At 42.6% G+C, this 14,508-nt stretch overlaps 1 protein-coding gene across 4 annotated transcripts in view; it reads right to left on the reverse strand.

The window, feature by feature from the left end:
* Positions 1-14,508, reverse strand: part of LOC117225022 (uncharacterized) — a 46,325-nt gene that overhangs the window by 21,852 nt on the left and 9,965 nt on the right. For 2 of the 4 annotated variants that reach the window (XM_033478313.2, XM_076520274.1), the window contains exons 1-2: positions 10,630-10,767; positions 4,696-4,877 (exon numbers count right to left, since the gene is read on the reverse strand). In XM_033478313.2, coding sequence (XP_033334204.1) covers positions 4,696-4,877; positions 10,630-10,690 — 243 coding nt within the window. In that variant the 5' untranslated portion in view covers positions 10,691-10,767. Of the gene's footprint in view, positions 1-4,695; positions 4,878-10,629; positions 10,768-14,508 lie in introns of those variants that run through there. The other 2 variants (XM_033478314.2, XM_033478315.2) reach the window with 1 other exon arrangement.

A 14,508-nucleotide genomic window follows, 5' to 3' on the forward strand; every position in this document is an offset into this window, starting at 1 on the left:
CATCGCTCGCATCGCGCATCGGTGCAACGTTTTCCAGTTTCTCGTGGGACTCGGAGACACACGAGACCGCGCGGCACCGCGAACGCTTCTCAGCGTTGTTTACTTTTGCCGATGTTAAATGAAATTACAATGACATTCGAGCAACGACTTTCCCCGGGGAATCTGCCTCTTAATAGGCGGCCCGGTCGTTTCTTTTCCAGCGTCGAGGAGAAGAAGGAATGCAACGATAAAAATCATTGGAACAAATCCCACGACTTGTGCACCGGAAAGCGTTCCTCGCCCCGGCATTTCCCACGTAGACAATAATTTCTCCTTTGCATCCACGCCGGCCCACGGCTTAAATACGGCGGGGCTCGAGGAGCCATTACCGTCCGCGTCAGAGTTCTTTCTTTCTCCGATTCGAAATCGACCGCTGCATTTGGAAACGGTTTCCGGCCGAACGTGTTAGAGAACGCCTCGCGGCGTCTGCTCGCTTTCTTTCCGATCGTACTATTTTCTTTTCTTTTTCTTTTTCTTTTTCTTTTTCTTTTTCTTTTTCTTTTTCTTTTTCTTTTTCTTTTTCTTTTTCTTTTTCTTTTTCTTTTTCTTTTTCTTTTTCTTTTTCTTTCCTTTTTTTGCGTGACGCGATGAAATCGTATGCAGAGATGAAAGCTATGCATCAAAAGTCGGAGTCGTAACGTATGCACATCGACGATCGTAGGCCGCGCTGTTCTCCATTCCTCGCGATTTCGATCTCTATGCAAAATCGGAGCAAGCGAGAAAAATTCCTTTCGACTCGTCGGAGCCGTGTAATACGAAAGAAAATACCAGCGAGTTTCCTATGGTTCTTACTGTAATCGTTGAGTGATTCGTGTTTCACGAATGTTACACGTTCCAGAGAAAACCCGTATATATGCGTTCATTGTTATTTTATGAAATGAAAACTTGTTAGCCAGGCGAATGTTATTTACATGATTTTTTATTTCGCATAAAATGCTACGAGCCCAATAATAATATCTTTCGAATCCGCTGTTCGGCGATGTATTATGCAAGAGATTTTTCTCAGCGGACGTACTGCAATTTTTCCGGTAGCCCGTCATTATTTTTGTTATGCACGCGATGCGCTTCGACTCCACGGCGACGGCACAATTAACGAAACAGCGCACTACGGGGCGATCGTACGGCAAAACGCGGTGGAGAGTCGTTTTATAAAAGTGTGTTTATAGTAAAGGCAATTTTCATCGATTTTTATAGTTAAGGCAATTTTTATAGATTATATTTTTCTAACTATATTTTATAGTTAGACTAGTTATACTAGCAGTTATATATATAGTTATACTACTAGTTATACTAGTAGTTATATATAGTTATACTACTAGTTATACTAGTAGTTATATATAGTTATACTACTAGTTATACTAGTAGTTATATATAGTTATACTACTAGTTATATATAGTTATACTTCTAGTTATACTAGTAGTACTAATAGTTCTGCGCGATGCTATTTCTCTGGACGGCAGAGTCTGATACTGTATATACAGGGGGTGTCCCAAAAATGTCTCGTAATCCGAAAGTGGCAGGTTCCTCGAACCATTTGAAGCAACTTTTTCCTTTACAAAAATGTTCTCCGAGGCACCGTTAACGAGTTATTAACGAAAAACAGAGACCAATGAGAGATCGCACACGGCTGACGCTCCGCCCTCGCGATCAATGTCGCTGCGTCGGACGGCCAGCGCGACGCGGCATTGGCCGCAAGGGCGGAGCGCCGGACGCACTGGTTCTCCGATTGGTCACTGTTTTTCATTAATAACTCGTGAACGACGCCTCGCAGAGAATCTTCGTAAAGGAGAAAATTACATGAAATGACCTCAGGAATCACTCCCTTCCAGGAGAGCAGCTGACGCGTGGCAGCCGAGCCAATGAGCGGAACTGGGTTTCGCGCGCTGGTTGGCTGGGCCGCCTCGCGTCAGCCGTACTCGATTCTTATTGGTCACTGTTTTTCGTTCATAACTCGTTAACGGTGCCTCGGAGAACATTTTTGTAAAGGAAGAAGTTGCTTCTAATGATCCGAGGAATCCGCCATTTCCGGATTGCGAGACATTTTTGGGACACCCTGTAGACTGTTGTAAATCGATGTGAAGATAAAAGAAGTGTGAAACAATGCGTATGAAGACGATTATTTGGTTCAAACGATGAGCGAGTGAGCTACTAGTGCAAGCCACTATAGTGGCGTGTCGTTCTGAAGGATGACATTCGCGAAAGCCACTATAGTGGCGCGTCGTGCCTAAAAGGTTAAGGGAGACTAGAAAATAAACCAAACAACGTATTCGAACCGTGTAAGAGATCGAGAAATAAGTTGGACGTACGCGACACGTCGGGCGTGAAATGTTATTTTCTTCTCCGCGTTCGACGCGCGTCCGCCCCGCGGCGCTGCGGTCGCGTCACGTTTCTGCGGCTCGGTGGACCGTAACACGGTGTCGAAAAAGGGGCCCCGTGGTGGAACCCGAACAACACTTCCCGGGGAACATTGTTGCGCGCCGGTCTTACGCGAGCCTCACGATTCGAATCACGTAAGTTCCGTCGAAAAATTCCTACCGTTACCGGAGAACACGAACCGGCCGAAGGGACCGGGACCGTGAGCGCGTCCGCGCGCGACGCATTCTGCATGAAACGCGAACCGGACTGTACGTATTTGTTTGCATTGTTATACATAAGCTAAACGGCCGCCAAGTTTCTCGACGAGCCGGTTCAGTCTCGCGCGCGCTGTGACTAGAAACTGAAAACGCCGGGTTTCACGTGTGGACGACGCTCCTTCTGAAAATGTTCGGCCGGCTAAAACGAACGCGACCCGTCGCAGCACCGAGCACGGTGCACGCACCAGTCGCTCGAATATTGCAGGTGAATCGCTGCAATTAGGAGGACGGCTCGCCGTTTTTTTCCGCGCTTTGTTCGCCACGCCGTTTCATTCGGAGAAACGTGATCTCTCGCTCGGCGATAGAAAGGAGTCGGCTCGAGGCAATTAACACGATGGTTTCACAACGGACAGCAGTGCGGAGGGATGCGTCGAAAGGCGTTCTACAGGCTGTCCCAAAAATGCCTCGCAATCCGGAAATGGCGGGTTCCTCGGATCATTTGAAGCAACTTCTTCCTTTACAAAAATGTTCTCCGAGGCACCGTTAACGAGTTATCAACGAAAAACAGTGCGCCAATAAGAATCGAGTATGGCTGACGCGTGGCGGCCCAGCCAACCAGCGCGCGAAGCCCAGTTCCGCTCATTGGCTCGGTCGTCTTGCGCCAGTCGACCTCGCCTCTCATTGGTCACTGTTTTTCGTTAATAACTCGCTAACGGTGCCTTGGAGAAAAATTTTGTAAAGGAGAAAGTTGCTTCGAATGACCCGAGGAACCCGCCACTTTCGGATTGCGAGACATTTTTGGGACACCCTGTATATCCATGAATGAATGAGATTCGGCTGCCGAAATCAATTTTTCGGTGTTTTTCGAATTTTCTTTTTAATAATTAAACTTTCTAGCTCTCGCGGTACAATGAACCAAGTATATACAGAAATATATATATAATATGTTATATTAATTTGTAGCTACAAGGATCTATCGAATATTGTATCCATTCGTAACCCTTTGCAAATAATATATAAATTTAATCGTGTTGGCGCCACTCCTCGCAATCGCGAGAACAAGGTGCCGATTAACCGTAGTGAATTATTTAAAAATAATTAATTCAACAATCCTATTTATTTCTTACCGCGCGTAGATCCACGGAGCAATTATTCGAACGGGTACGCAGGCAATATCGTAAATAATTAATATCGCAGAACGTTATTAGTTCCTATGTCCCTAACACGTTGGAAGCATGTTACGGTAATTGTGCTCTTTGCGCTCGCGTATTTGGTGCGTGAAATCTAGGTAATCATTGTTTTACCGACTCTTTAAAGGAGCGGAACATTGTTATATACATAGATTTCTCTCGCATGTTGCGCCCAGTTCGTCGTTCTTTCCTTTGCAAGTCTGAACAGCTCTACCGTGCCAGACATAATATGTTATATTAAGTCGAGTCATATCGATAACTTCCCCGCTTTTTTATCAGACATCTTTATTTCGTTCTCCTTCATTTATCTCTTCTGTTCTTCTTCTTTTTCTTTTATTTCATTTATACCGAATTATGTATAATGTATAAAATAATATCATTATATATCATATATATCGTATATATCATATACATAATAATGTATATTATTATGTCTAATTAGCGAAAGCAAAAACTCGTTTGTCCCGCGGTGACTCGTAGCGGGAATTTATTTATTCGACCTAAAAATGTTCGATCGAAGAAGTGTATGAAGAAAAGTTTAGAAAATTATCGAGACATCGAGAAATACCGGCTTACAATGATCGGTCGATCAATTTTTATCGCGTCACGAGGCTTCCGCAGCCTCGGAGAGATCTATAAAGATTAATAGAATTATCTGGTTAGAGCAGTTCTCGCCTTATAGATTCTGGCGCAATTACAATTTCGCGCGCTGGCATGAATTCACCGACACGGCAAACACGTTGGCCGCGTTTGCATACATTTCGAATGACAAACATCCAGCGATTATCGTGCGTATTCTTAGTCTCGTTTGCACAGCGATAACGATCGAAAGGCCGTGGGGCACGCGTGTACCAAGAACGCTAAAAGAGCCGACGCGTTACGGTTCTCCTACCTGAGCTTTCTGTGTAATGGCGAGAGCAAACTCTTCATCGGGAGCGAGATCCTCGGGGGTCATATTGCCACCCCCAGGTGCAGTACCGTAACCAGCGGTGCCGTTGCCGATCCTGGCCGCACCCCCTGCCGAAGCTGGACAATTACCAACACCGTTTCCTCCGCCCGCAGCTTCGCGTTTTCCTGAAACCAGACGGGACAACGAAATGCGTGAACAAAATGATTTTCAAGATCGTGGAGACCGTTCAAACGTTTCGGATCGCGGGGGTCGAAAGGTCAGTGCGAACTTTTTCTTGGGAAAATTGTATAATAGTATATAATATATATAATATTATATATATTATACTATATACTATAATATATATATATATATATATACATATATATATATATATATATATTATAGTATTATATTATATATATTATAACAGACATGGCTATAATATTATATAATAGTATAATATATAATTATATTATATATATATTATATAGATTATAGTATTATATTAAATATATATTATAACAGACATGGCTATAATATTATATAATAGTATAATATATAATCATATTATATATATTATACTATTATATCATATATATATTATAGTATTATATTATATATACTACACAATATTATATTATATAATACATAATATCGCGGATATTGATGCGATATGCATCTCTAACGCTACCACCGTCGGTCAAATATGATCGGTTTCTCATTTGTATTCTCATAATTATCGAAGTCAGCAAGCCGTTTCCATTAAAGCTTGTCAAATATATAGGATCCGCCGCCAAGATTCGGACAAACATAAAATTTGAATTTCCTGTCTCGTTTGATTTTGTCAATAGATCGCCGTTAGACGTTTCGTTCTCGAATATACACAATAATTTCTCTCGGAAATGCGAAATTTCGGGTCGCCGTGAATTTCCCTGTGCTTTTGCCGACCGCCCCGAGTTTCTATATAAAAAACAAAAAACAAAAAAAACGAGCCAACGGAGCTCGCGAAGAATCGAGCGATTCAGTATTCTCGGATCTGTCCGATTTCGATTCCGACCCGCGAACATTTCTGGACAAAAATGACCGCACCTGGGAGCACCATTCGGTGGTGAACGGCCGACCCAATAACATTGTCACACGAAGGCAATAAGAAGTTTGTCCTGCCGACACGGCAGGATCCAGGTCACCGCGTGGCGGACCGAAAGGTCCGAAAAGAGCGGAACGAATGCGTTTTCTTTTTCTCTTTTTCTGTTTCTTTTTCGCGGTAATAGTTGGCATATTTTTTTCGCGTGTTCGCAACGCCGGCCGCGATATCGCCCGATCTCCGTATCGCCCGGCGCATAATGGCCTCTCTCTCTCTCTCTCTCTCTCTCTCTCTCGACTGTGGCACGCGTATATCAATCAGAATGCGACCGAGGGGGTTGCAAGGACGAACGGTTGTCGTACGAACGCAATTAACGATGCCGCAGCGTCCGTGCGGCGATAAACTTTCGGAAACCTCGTTCGGCCATTGCGGAATGTCGCGTTCGCCCGATCCCATTTGTTAAGTCGTCCGGCCCGATTTATGCCCCTGTCCATAGCGCCGGTCGTCGCGTGAATCTCCAGCTGGATTTTCAGATTGGCATCGATCTCGGAAGTTGAAACGTTCCGTGGCCCGGCCGCTGGCAGGAAATTGACGTTTCTCCTCGTCGTTAACTGTACGACCGAACGAAACGGCAACCAGCCGCCGCCGCCGCGCCGCGCCGCGAACGAAGAATTAATATCTCTAAGGCCCCGGCCGGATAGCGATTCCATTTCGAACGATTTGTCAAGAGTCGAACCGGTTCGCCGATGTCGCTCTGCCAAACGTTCGAGAAATGCCCGACGACGCGTAGCGGTCGATTTTCGCATAGAAAAAGCGGAGGAAAGTCGGTTTTAAAAAAAAACGTATCCCCATAAAGCATAATTTATTCGCTAGCGGTCGATTAAACGCGCGTGGCTTATATTTTACTCGCTGTTATTTGCTTTTGTTATTTTGTTGTTGCTGTTATTTTGCCGTGTCTACGAATCGTCCTAAATTTATGTCGTTACCGATTGTTAACGCTAGATTCACGGGAACCCGTCAGAATGGCGGGTCGCTAATTTTTTCATTTACGAGATTATTCATATCGTGAAGATACATATAAAAAAGGTCTGTTTTTGTGCTGCGTAAATCTAGCGTTGAAAACGAGCCGCGAGCCTCGAACGATCGTATTCCCTCTTCCCGAATTGTCCATTTTTTTGCGCGCAATCGGAGCGTCAATTAGGGGAGAATTTACTGCGCCTTGTGCGCACGGGTTCGGAGACGTCGTCGCGTCAGAATGCAATTTTGTAGCTGGAACACGTCGGTAGAAAGCGGCCAGCTTAATCGGCTAAAAGGAGGAAGGAAGAAATCCAGCACGAGACCTTGGCATTAAGAGGTGCATACACCTTGAATAGGAGAGCCGATAGTAGACCGATAGTAACCTGCTCAGATGTTATCGCTTTTTGGTCAGATCGCAGAATTTGCAACGAGCGTGGAACGGAAAATCATCGAAATTCGCGTATCGTTAGAACGTTTTTCTTTTCTTTTTTTTTTTTGACGGCTCGGTTTTCAAGAAAAAGAGTCGCGTGAGTGAGTCGTAGATAGCTTAAACAGGGTGTCCCAAAAATGTCTCGCACTCCGAAAGTGGCGGTTTCCTCGGGTCATTCGAAGCAACTTTTTCCTTTACAAAAATCTTCTACGAGGCACCGTTAGCGAGTTATCAACGAAAAACAGTGACCAATGAGAGGCGAGCTCGGCTGACGCGAGGCGACCGAGCCAATGAGCGGAACTGGGCTTCGTGCGCTGGTTGGCTGGGCCGCCTCGCGTCAACCGTACTCGATTCTTATTGGTCATTGTTTTTCGTTGATAACTCGTTAACGGTGGCTCGGACAACATTTTTCTAAAGAAAGAAGTTGCTTCGAATGGTCCGAGGAACCCGCCATTTCCGGATCGCGAGACATTTTTGGGACACCCTGTATACTATCATCGTACAGTCGTTTGTTCCCGATTGCAATTTATGCGCACTCCGCGAACACAAAACGGCAGATCCGTATTTCAATTAACAGTTCCATTATCTTCATTGATCATCCGAGCAAATGTCGCGTGATTGCATCCAGTCCGTTCGTACATTGCGGATATTTCGTGTCATATTGATTAAATGGAATACTAAATCGTGTGTGCGCTCCCTATTTTTAGCGTTTGCAATTTGGAATGTTCGGTGGTGTCGCCGTAGGTGTTGCTGCCGAACGGGCCATTTTTATTCCCCGTATTATTAATAAGACTCGCAGGAGATATATACATATATAATAATATAATATAACAATAATAATAACAAATAATAATATAATAACGTAGTATATAATAATATAATATATGATAATTGTAATATATAATATATATAATATGTAATGTATATGTAATATATATATATATATATAATATGTAATGTATATGTAATATATATATATATAATATGTATTATATATTATATAACACAATATATAAATATACATATACATATGTACGTTCCGATACATGAACGAACACACAAATCCATTTATACGTCAACGTGTAAATATTTCACTGCGAATCTATAACATTATAGCGCAGGCAACTCCACATTGATTATTTATTTATCGATTATTAGAAACCCAAGCATCGGTATACTATAAACGGACATTCTAATGCGAATTGTGCATCGAATTTTTCTTAGACAGGAATCGAGCGTTTCATTGGAATTGATCGAAGAGTGCTCGTTTTTTTTTCTTTTTCTGTTTTTTTTTTTTTTAGAAAGCGTTTAGAGAGAAAATTCTGATTTATCGCGTCTTTCGCTCATTTCTATTCATAAGAAACTTATCGCAGTCGCTGTCTCGAGGAGCTCTACTCTCGTTGAATTTTTCCGCTACGCTACTTTAAATAGCGCGACCGATGCATCGCGCGGATAATTTGAATTTCCACAAGCAGAACGATTGCATTTAACGGCTCGATAGCGCCGCCAGTTAACGTCTTTTTCCCTTCTTGTACATTGGTTAATTACGAGCCAGATGTCCGGCGACCTGGATAAATCCTTTTGTATTTCATTTTCATCCGATACGATTATTCGCCCGGTTGCGTCCAGTTTTCCTCACGTCTTTCAAACACGGAATACGGTAATGTTTCTCTAATTGACGCTCAGATTGTCCACAGAAATGCACAATTTTGGAAGAGGGGATACGATTGTTCGAATCTTGCGGTTTGCTTTTATAGTTACGAATTGTCAACAACTATAAAAGGAGTCGCAGGGCTCGAATAATCGTATCTCCTGTTCCGAAATTGTCCATTTGTGTGCACAATCTGAGCGTCAGTTAGGGAGACATTACTATGTACAGTATTATTCTGTACTTATAGAAGTACTTAAGTATTTCTTCAGTATTTTTATACAGTATTATTATTATTTCTACAGTATTATTATAGAAATACGATTACTCGAGCCTTGCGACTCCATTACTGTACATAATAATGTCTCCCTAATTGACGCTCAGATTGTCCACAGAAATGGACAATTTGGGAAAGAGAGATACGATTATTCGAGCCTTGCGGTTTGCTTTTATAGTTACGAATTGTCAACAACTATAAGAGGAGTCGCAAGGCTCGAATAATCGTATCTCCTGTTCCGAAATTGTCCATTTTTATACACAATCTGAGCGTCAGTTAGGGAGACATTACTATGTACAGTATTATTCTGTACAGTATTCTTTAGTATTTCTCAGTACAGCTAGCTTCTTAAGTATTTCTTCAGTGTTTCTCTACAGTATTATTATTATTTCTACAGAATTATTATAGAGATACGATTATTCGAGCCTTACGACTCCATTACTGTACATAATAATGTCTCCCTAATTGACGCTCAGATTGTCCAGAAAAATGGGCAGATTGCAGTACCAGGCCGCGCCGGGCGAGTTCGTAGCTATTCGAACCGTACGCTGTTTTTTTTCGATCCGAGTCCCTTAAAATGCAAGATTTCGCGGCAAGATTTCAAGCTTCGAAGAAAAACGGTAGTCGTTATAGACCTGCGGATTCGATGCATTCGTGACAATAATTAATGGTCGAATACGAAACTCTGTAAGGACACCGGTATAATAATTTAATAATTATATCGCGCCGTTTTCAACTTATCGAACTAGTTCAAATTGTATACGCATATCTATATCTTCACTTTTGTTTCTTACCGATTGCTCTCGACAATTTTGTATTTCTCATGAAAACTCGCGGTCCTGTTACGCGAGCGCGTGAAATTCGCAGTCCGTTAAATCATAGATACGTACATACATACCGCGCAACGCGTTTGATTTCTCTGCGCTCTTTGTGCTTGTAACACGAGCACGCGGCAGCAATTGTACAATTATGTCCGAGGATCGGCACGAGGGCGAAACAAACGATATAGTATACGTAACACGTATACCTGATAATTTCCAAGTGAAATTTTATCGCACACGGTTCCCATTATTCTGTTCATTCCGGCCTGGTCACGAAATATCCTAAACATCTTGAAATTTGAGAACATGTTTCCCCGTTCTCACCGAGATCACAATTTAAATAGCCAACGGTCGCGCTACCTTTTTTACGCGCGACGAGCATACTTCTCCATGACGAGCGTACTCGTCAAACACAGCTAACTGGTTAATTGCCCGGTATCATCCGGCCAAAGAGACCAACAGAGACGTCTCGGTCGCCGGAGGATCTGTCGAAAGAACGACGGATGCAACGCGGCGCGGCTCGGCGCGACTCGGCTCGGCTCGGCTCTGCTCGACTCGGCTTGGCGCGGCGCGGCTCGACGCCGCTCGGCGTAATTTCTGCGCCGGTAATTACGATGGCATTGTTCTAAATGAGTGCTCGCCACGCCGCCGGCGTACCTTTTTTCAAGGATGTTCCTCGCTTCAGATGCCTCGCCATGAAACTGGAAAGTAGCTGCATACTTTTCTTCCGAGCGATTTCTTCTCGCCGCCGCCGCCGCCGTCGCCGTCGCCGCCGTCGTCGTCGTCGTCGTCTCCCGGTCACTCTCGTCGTCTCGCGGTCACTTTTCTCCCCTCGATCAAATTATCGATCAGTGACTCCCGTAAACGAGAGCCCGCGCTCCCGGTCAACAGTCCTTTCCCCGACCGCCCGGGGAAACGAGACTCGCCGATCCGCGACGAAACGAAACGAAACGAAACGAAGCGAAGTCGAGCCTCTGCCGGTCTAACCCTGTCCCGTCGTGTTCACCGTGTTCCTAGCGGACCGCCGCATTTTCTCACGCGGAAACCGATCCGAGAACTGTCGTGGGCATCTCGCGTCGATTCGACGAACATCCGTGGACGAACATCGGGGGAAAACAACGAGCGATGCCCGTCGTGCGACCCGATCTCTTTTAAACGTTGCGTTTAACGCGCAATCGTTGCGTCTCGTTCCCCGAAGCCGGAACAAGGTAATCGTACAGTCATTCCAGATAGTATGAATTTTTCAAGATTAAGCATTAACGGCTTTTTCACTTTCTCGGCGGATCCGATGGGATTACCGTTAGATCGGCGGACGATATGAATGCGCAGCGTTTTCACGGTGCTCTCCTCTTATCTCTGTGCCGGTGATGAAAATGTTTAGAAACGCGCGTTTACCGCGCCGCTAATTATTGTTTATCGTACGTGCGTAATTATTATTTATTATCTATTAATTGTTGTTAACGCGGTTGTAATCGGACCGCGGATCGGATCTTCACGCGAAATGAACACCGTCTTCACGTCGATCGCGAAAGATGCAGAATTATGTACTATTGATATTAATGCAGAATTATGTACTATTTAATTAATTAATACATGAATCATGTATACAGAATTATTTGTCGAATAATTTCGGTGCGCTGAGAACGAGATGCACGATCGTTCTTAAATAGTATTTAATCTTCCGGTCGTTTGAAATTACACATCCTCGTTTCTCGCGATCGCGAATCCATGAAATCCACGGCCTACCGATAATATCACAGAGATCTTCTCGGTCCCGGTTTCCTTCAATAGACAGCTTTGATTATACGTTTCACTGTGTCGTCGCTGAAGCAATAGTGATTTATATAAAATGATTTATATGATTTTATTGAAATAATTAGTAATAATAATAACAATAATAATAATAATAATAATAACAATAATAATAATAATTATATAATTTTATATAAATAGTTTATAGAACTCGTATCTTCGAGCTATAATAATTAGTAATAATAATAATAATAATAATAATATTTATATAATTTTATATAAATAGTTTATAGAACTCGTATCTTCGAGGTATAACAATTGGTAATAATAATAATAATAATAATAATAATAATAATAATAATAATAATATTTATATAATTTTATATAAATAGTTTATAGAACTCGTATCATCGAGGTATAATTATTGCATTTACGATAGGATCGTATCGTTATTATATATTATGTAATTATTTAAGAAAAAACTGTGTCGGAAGAAGGCTACATGAACAGACAAATTCTAGTAAACTGATTTCAAGGTCTCGCATGCTGTTTAGTTCGCGCAAAACACAGCGGTTCACGCTTCTTTTGTTGTTTTCTTTTTTTTCGCGTGTGAACTGGACGCCGTCCAAGGCCATCGCGGCAAGTTGCATCCGGCAAGGAGATTCCGGGAACAAATGAAAAATATATTATACAATCTAGTCGTACGAAGACGTAATTGTAAATCAGACTGCGGATCGCGTTGCGCGAAATAAAAATTGTCCGACGTGAATTGCAGGACGTGGGATCTTGAGCCGAGCGCGATCTTGATTCTCTCTCGAACAAGATTTTAGTAAGTTGCAACATTAATATTACATTAACATTATATTAATAATGTTATATAATTTAATATTATATATAATATAATATAATATATAATTTAATATTATATAATATAATATAATATATTAATAATATAACAAGTCATAACATTTTAACAAAAGTCTAACGTATCATTTAACGACCGTACCAACGTCTTCAGTTTCTTTTACACCATTCCGTTAGTATTCCGCGTTTCACCCGTGCACTTTTTCCCAAAAATTCGTAAAATCCGCAGTCCGTTAAATCGTTCGTGGACGTCGAGCTTCACGGACGCGGACATTTTGCGGCGGCGGTTCACGAACCCCGGGTAAAGCGTCCCGCGAGCAAGTGTACCGCGGAGCCGCACGAACTGCAACGCGTCGTGAACCGAATCGGCAAGTGTCGATGAATTGACGCGAGGTTCGCGAGATTCGCGCGCGGGCAGCGTCCGGTTATTATATAGTTTCTTGCGTAAATGAAATCGAGGGAACGAACGGGATCGCGGGAGGTCACTTTATGAAACGATCCGACGGACGCTTCCAACGCGAGGGTTGTTACTAATTTTTCTATCCCACGCCTCGGATTTACCAACCGCGCGTATTTTCCCATAATACGTGGAACAACTTATGGCTGTCGTACCGGGCTCGATCGTGTTTTCTCTATTGCGAATAGCGTGCACTCGTCCGCATCGATATTTCCGATCTTCCACTACACTCTTTTGAACAGAACTCGAGGTTATTTTTCATTATTTCATTATTATTATTATTATTATTATTATTATATTATATTATATTATTACTATTATTATTATGTTATATTATATTATATTATATTAATATATATTAGTATATTATATTAGTAGATATTCGTATATTAATATATATTATTATATATTATTATTATATTATAATATATTATTTCATTATTATCATTATTATATTATATTATATTAATATATATTAGTACATATTTGTACACTAATATATATTATTATATTAATATTATATTATTATTATTATTATTATATTATTATATTATTACTTAGAATAGAATTTCGCAACGTTATTACAGTCGGTAAAGATTTATCGTATTAATTGAAGGACTCGCGGTTATCTTATCTTTTCTTTACTCATTCTAGTACTCCGCATCGAGCCGTTCTGTATATTTTATAAGCAACGGATAATCTGTCGTGCATACGAGATAAATAAATAAATGAACAAATAAACCCGCGCGTTGCGGGGCGGGAGTTCTCGCGGGCGTTTTCTCCGATTCCTGGCGGGAATTCGCGAATGTGTGCCACCGCCGACGCACGGGCTCGTACTGAACGCGTGCAAATTGTTGCTCGTACCGCGAATGGCACCGACCATCCGCCGCGCGTCTACGGAAACTCCGCCGGTTAGATTCGCGCTTGCGCCCCGCCACGGTGTCGCGTCTGCGGGCACGGCAAACTTTCGGATTGATTGGGAAAAGATGTCCCGCGGGCGCGGGATCAATGGATCGTTCGCTCGCATCGTTGGGCGAGACCAGATTACGATCGGCGATTTCTGGCGATTTCTGTGGCCGAACAGCGGCCCGAAGCCATCGCGCACACGCGGACCATTGTTCTCGATCTTCTCGGAAAGTAAATATTTGTAATCTTCTTCAGGGAGAAACTCGATACTCGTCGCGCGTAAAATATAGCGACCGCCTGGCTATTTAACACGTTGAATGCCGCGAGGATCACCGGTGACCGGCACTTAACTTGGCGGTGACGCCATGATCGGGGCCCCACCGGTGACCGACGCGCCCGAATTGATAGAAATACATACAGCGTGTCCCGAGAATGTCTCGCGATCCGGAAATGGGAGGTTCCTCAGGTCGTTCGAAGCAACTTTTTCCTTTGCGAAAATGTTCTCCGACGCTTCGTTTACGAGTTATTGACGAAAAACACTGGCCAATAAGAGGCGA

The sequence above is a fragment of the Megalopta genalis genome, chromosome 3 (assembly GCF_051020955.1).
Source record: "Megalopta genalis isolate 19385.01 chromosome 3, iyMegGena1_principal, whole genome shotgun sequence".
Taxonomy (NCBI): Eukaryota; Metazoa; Arthropoda; class Insecta; order Hymenoptera; family Halictidae; genus Megalopta; species Megalopta genalis.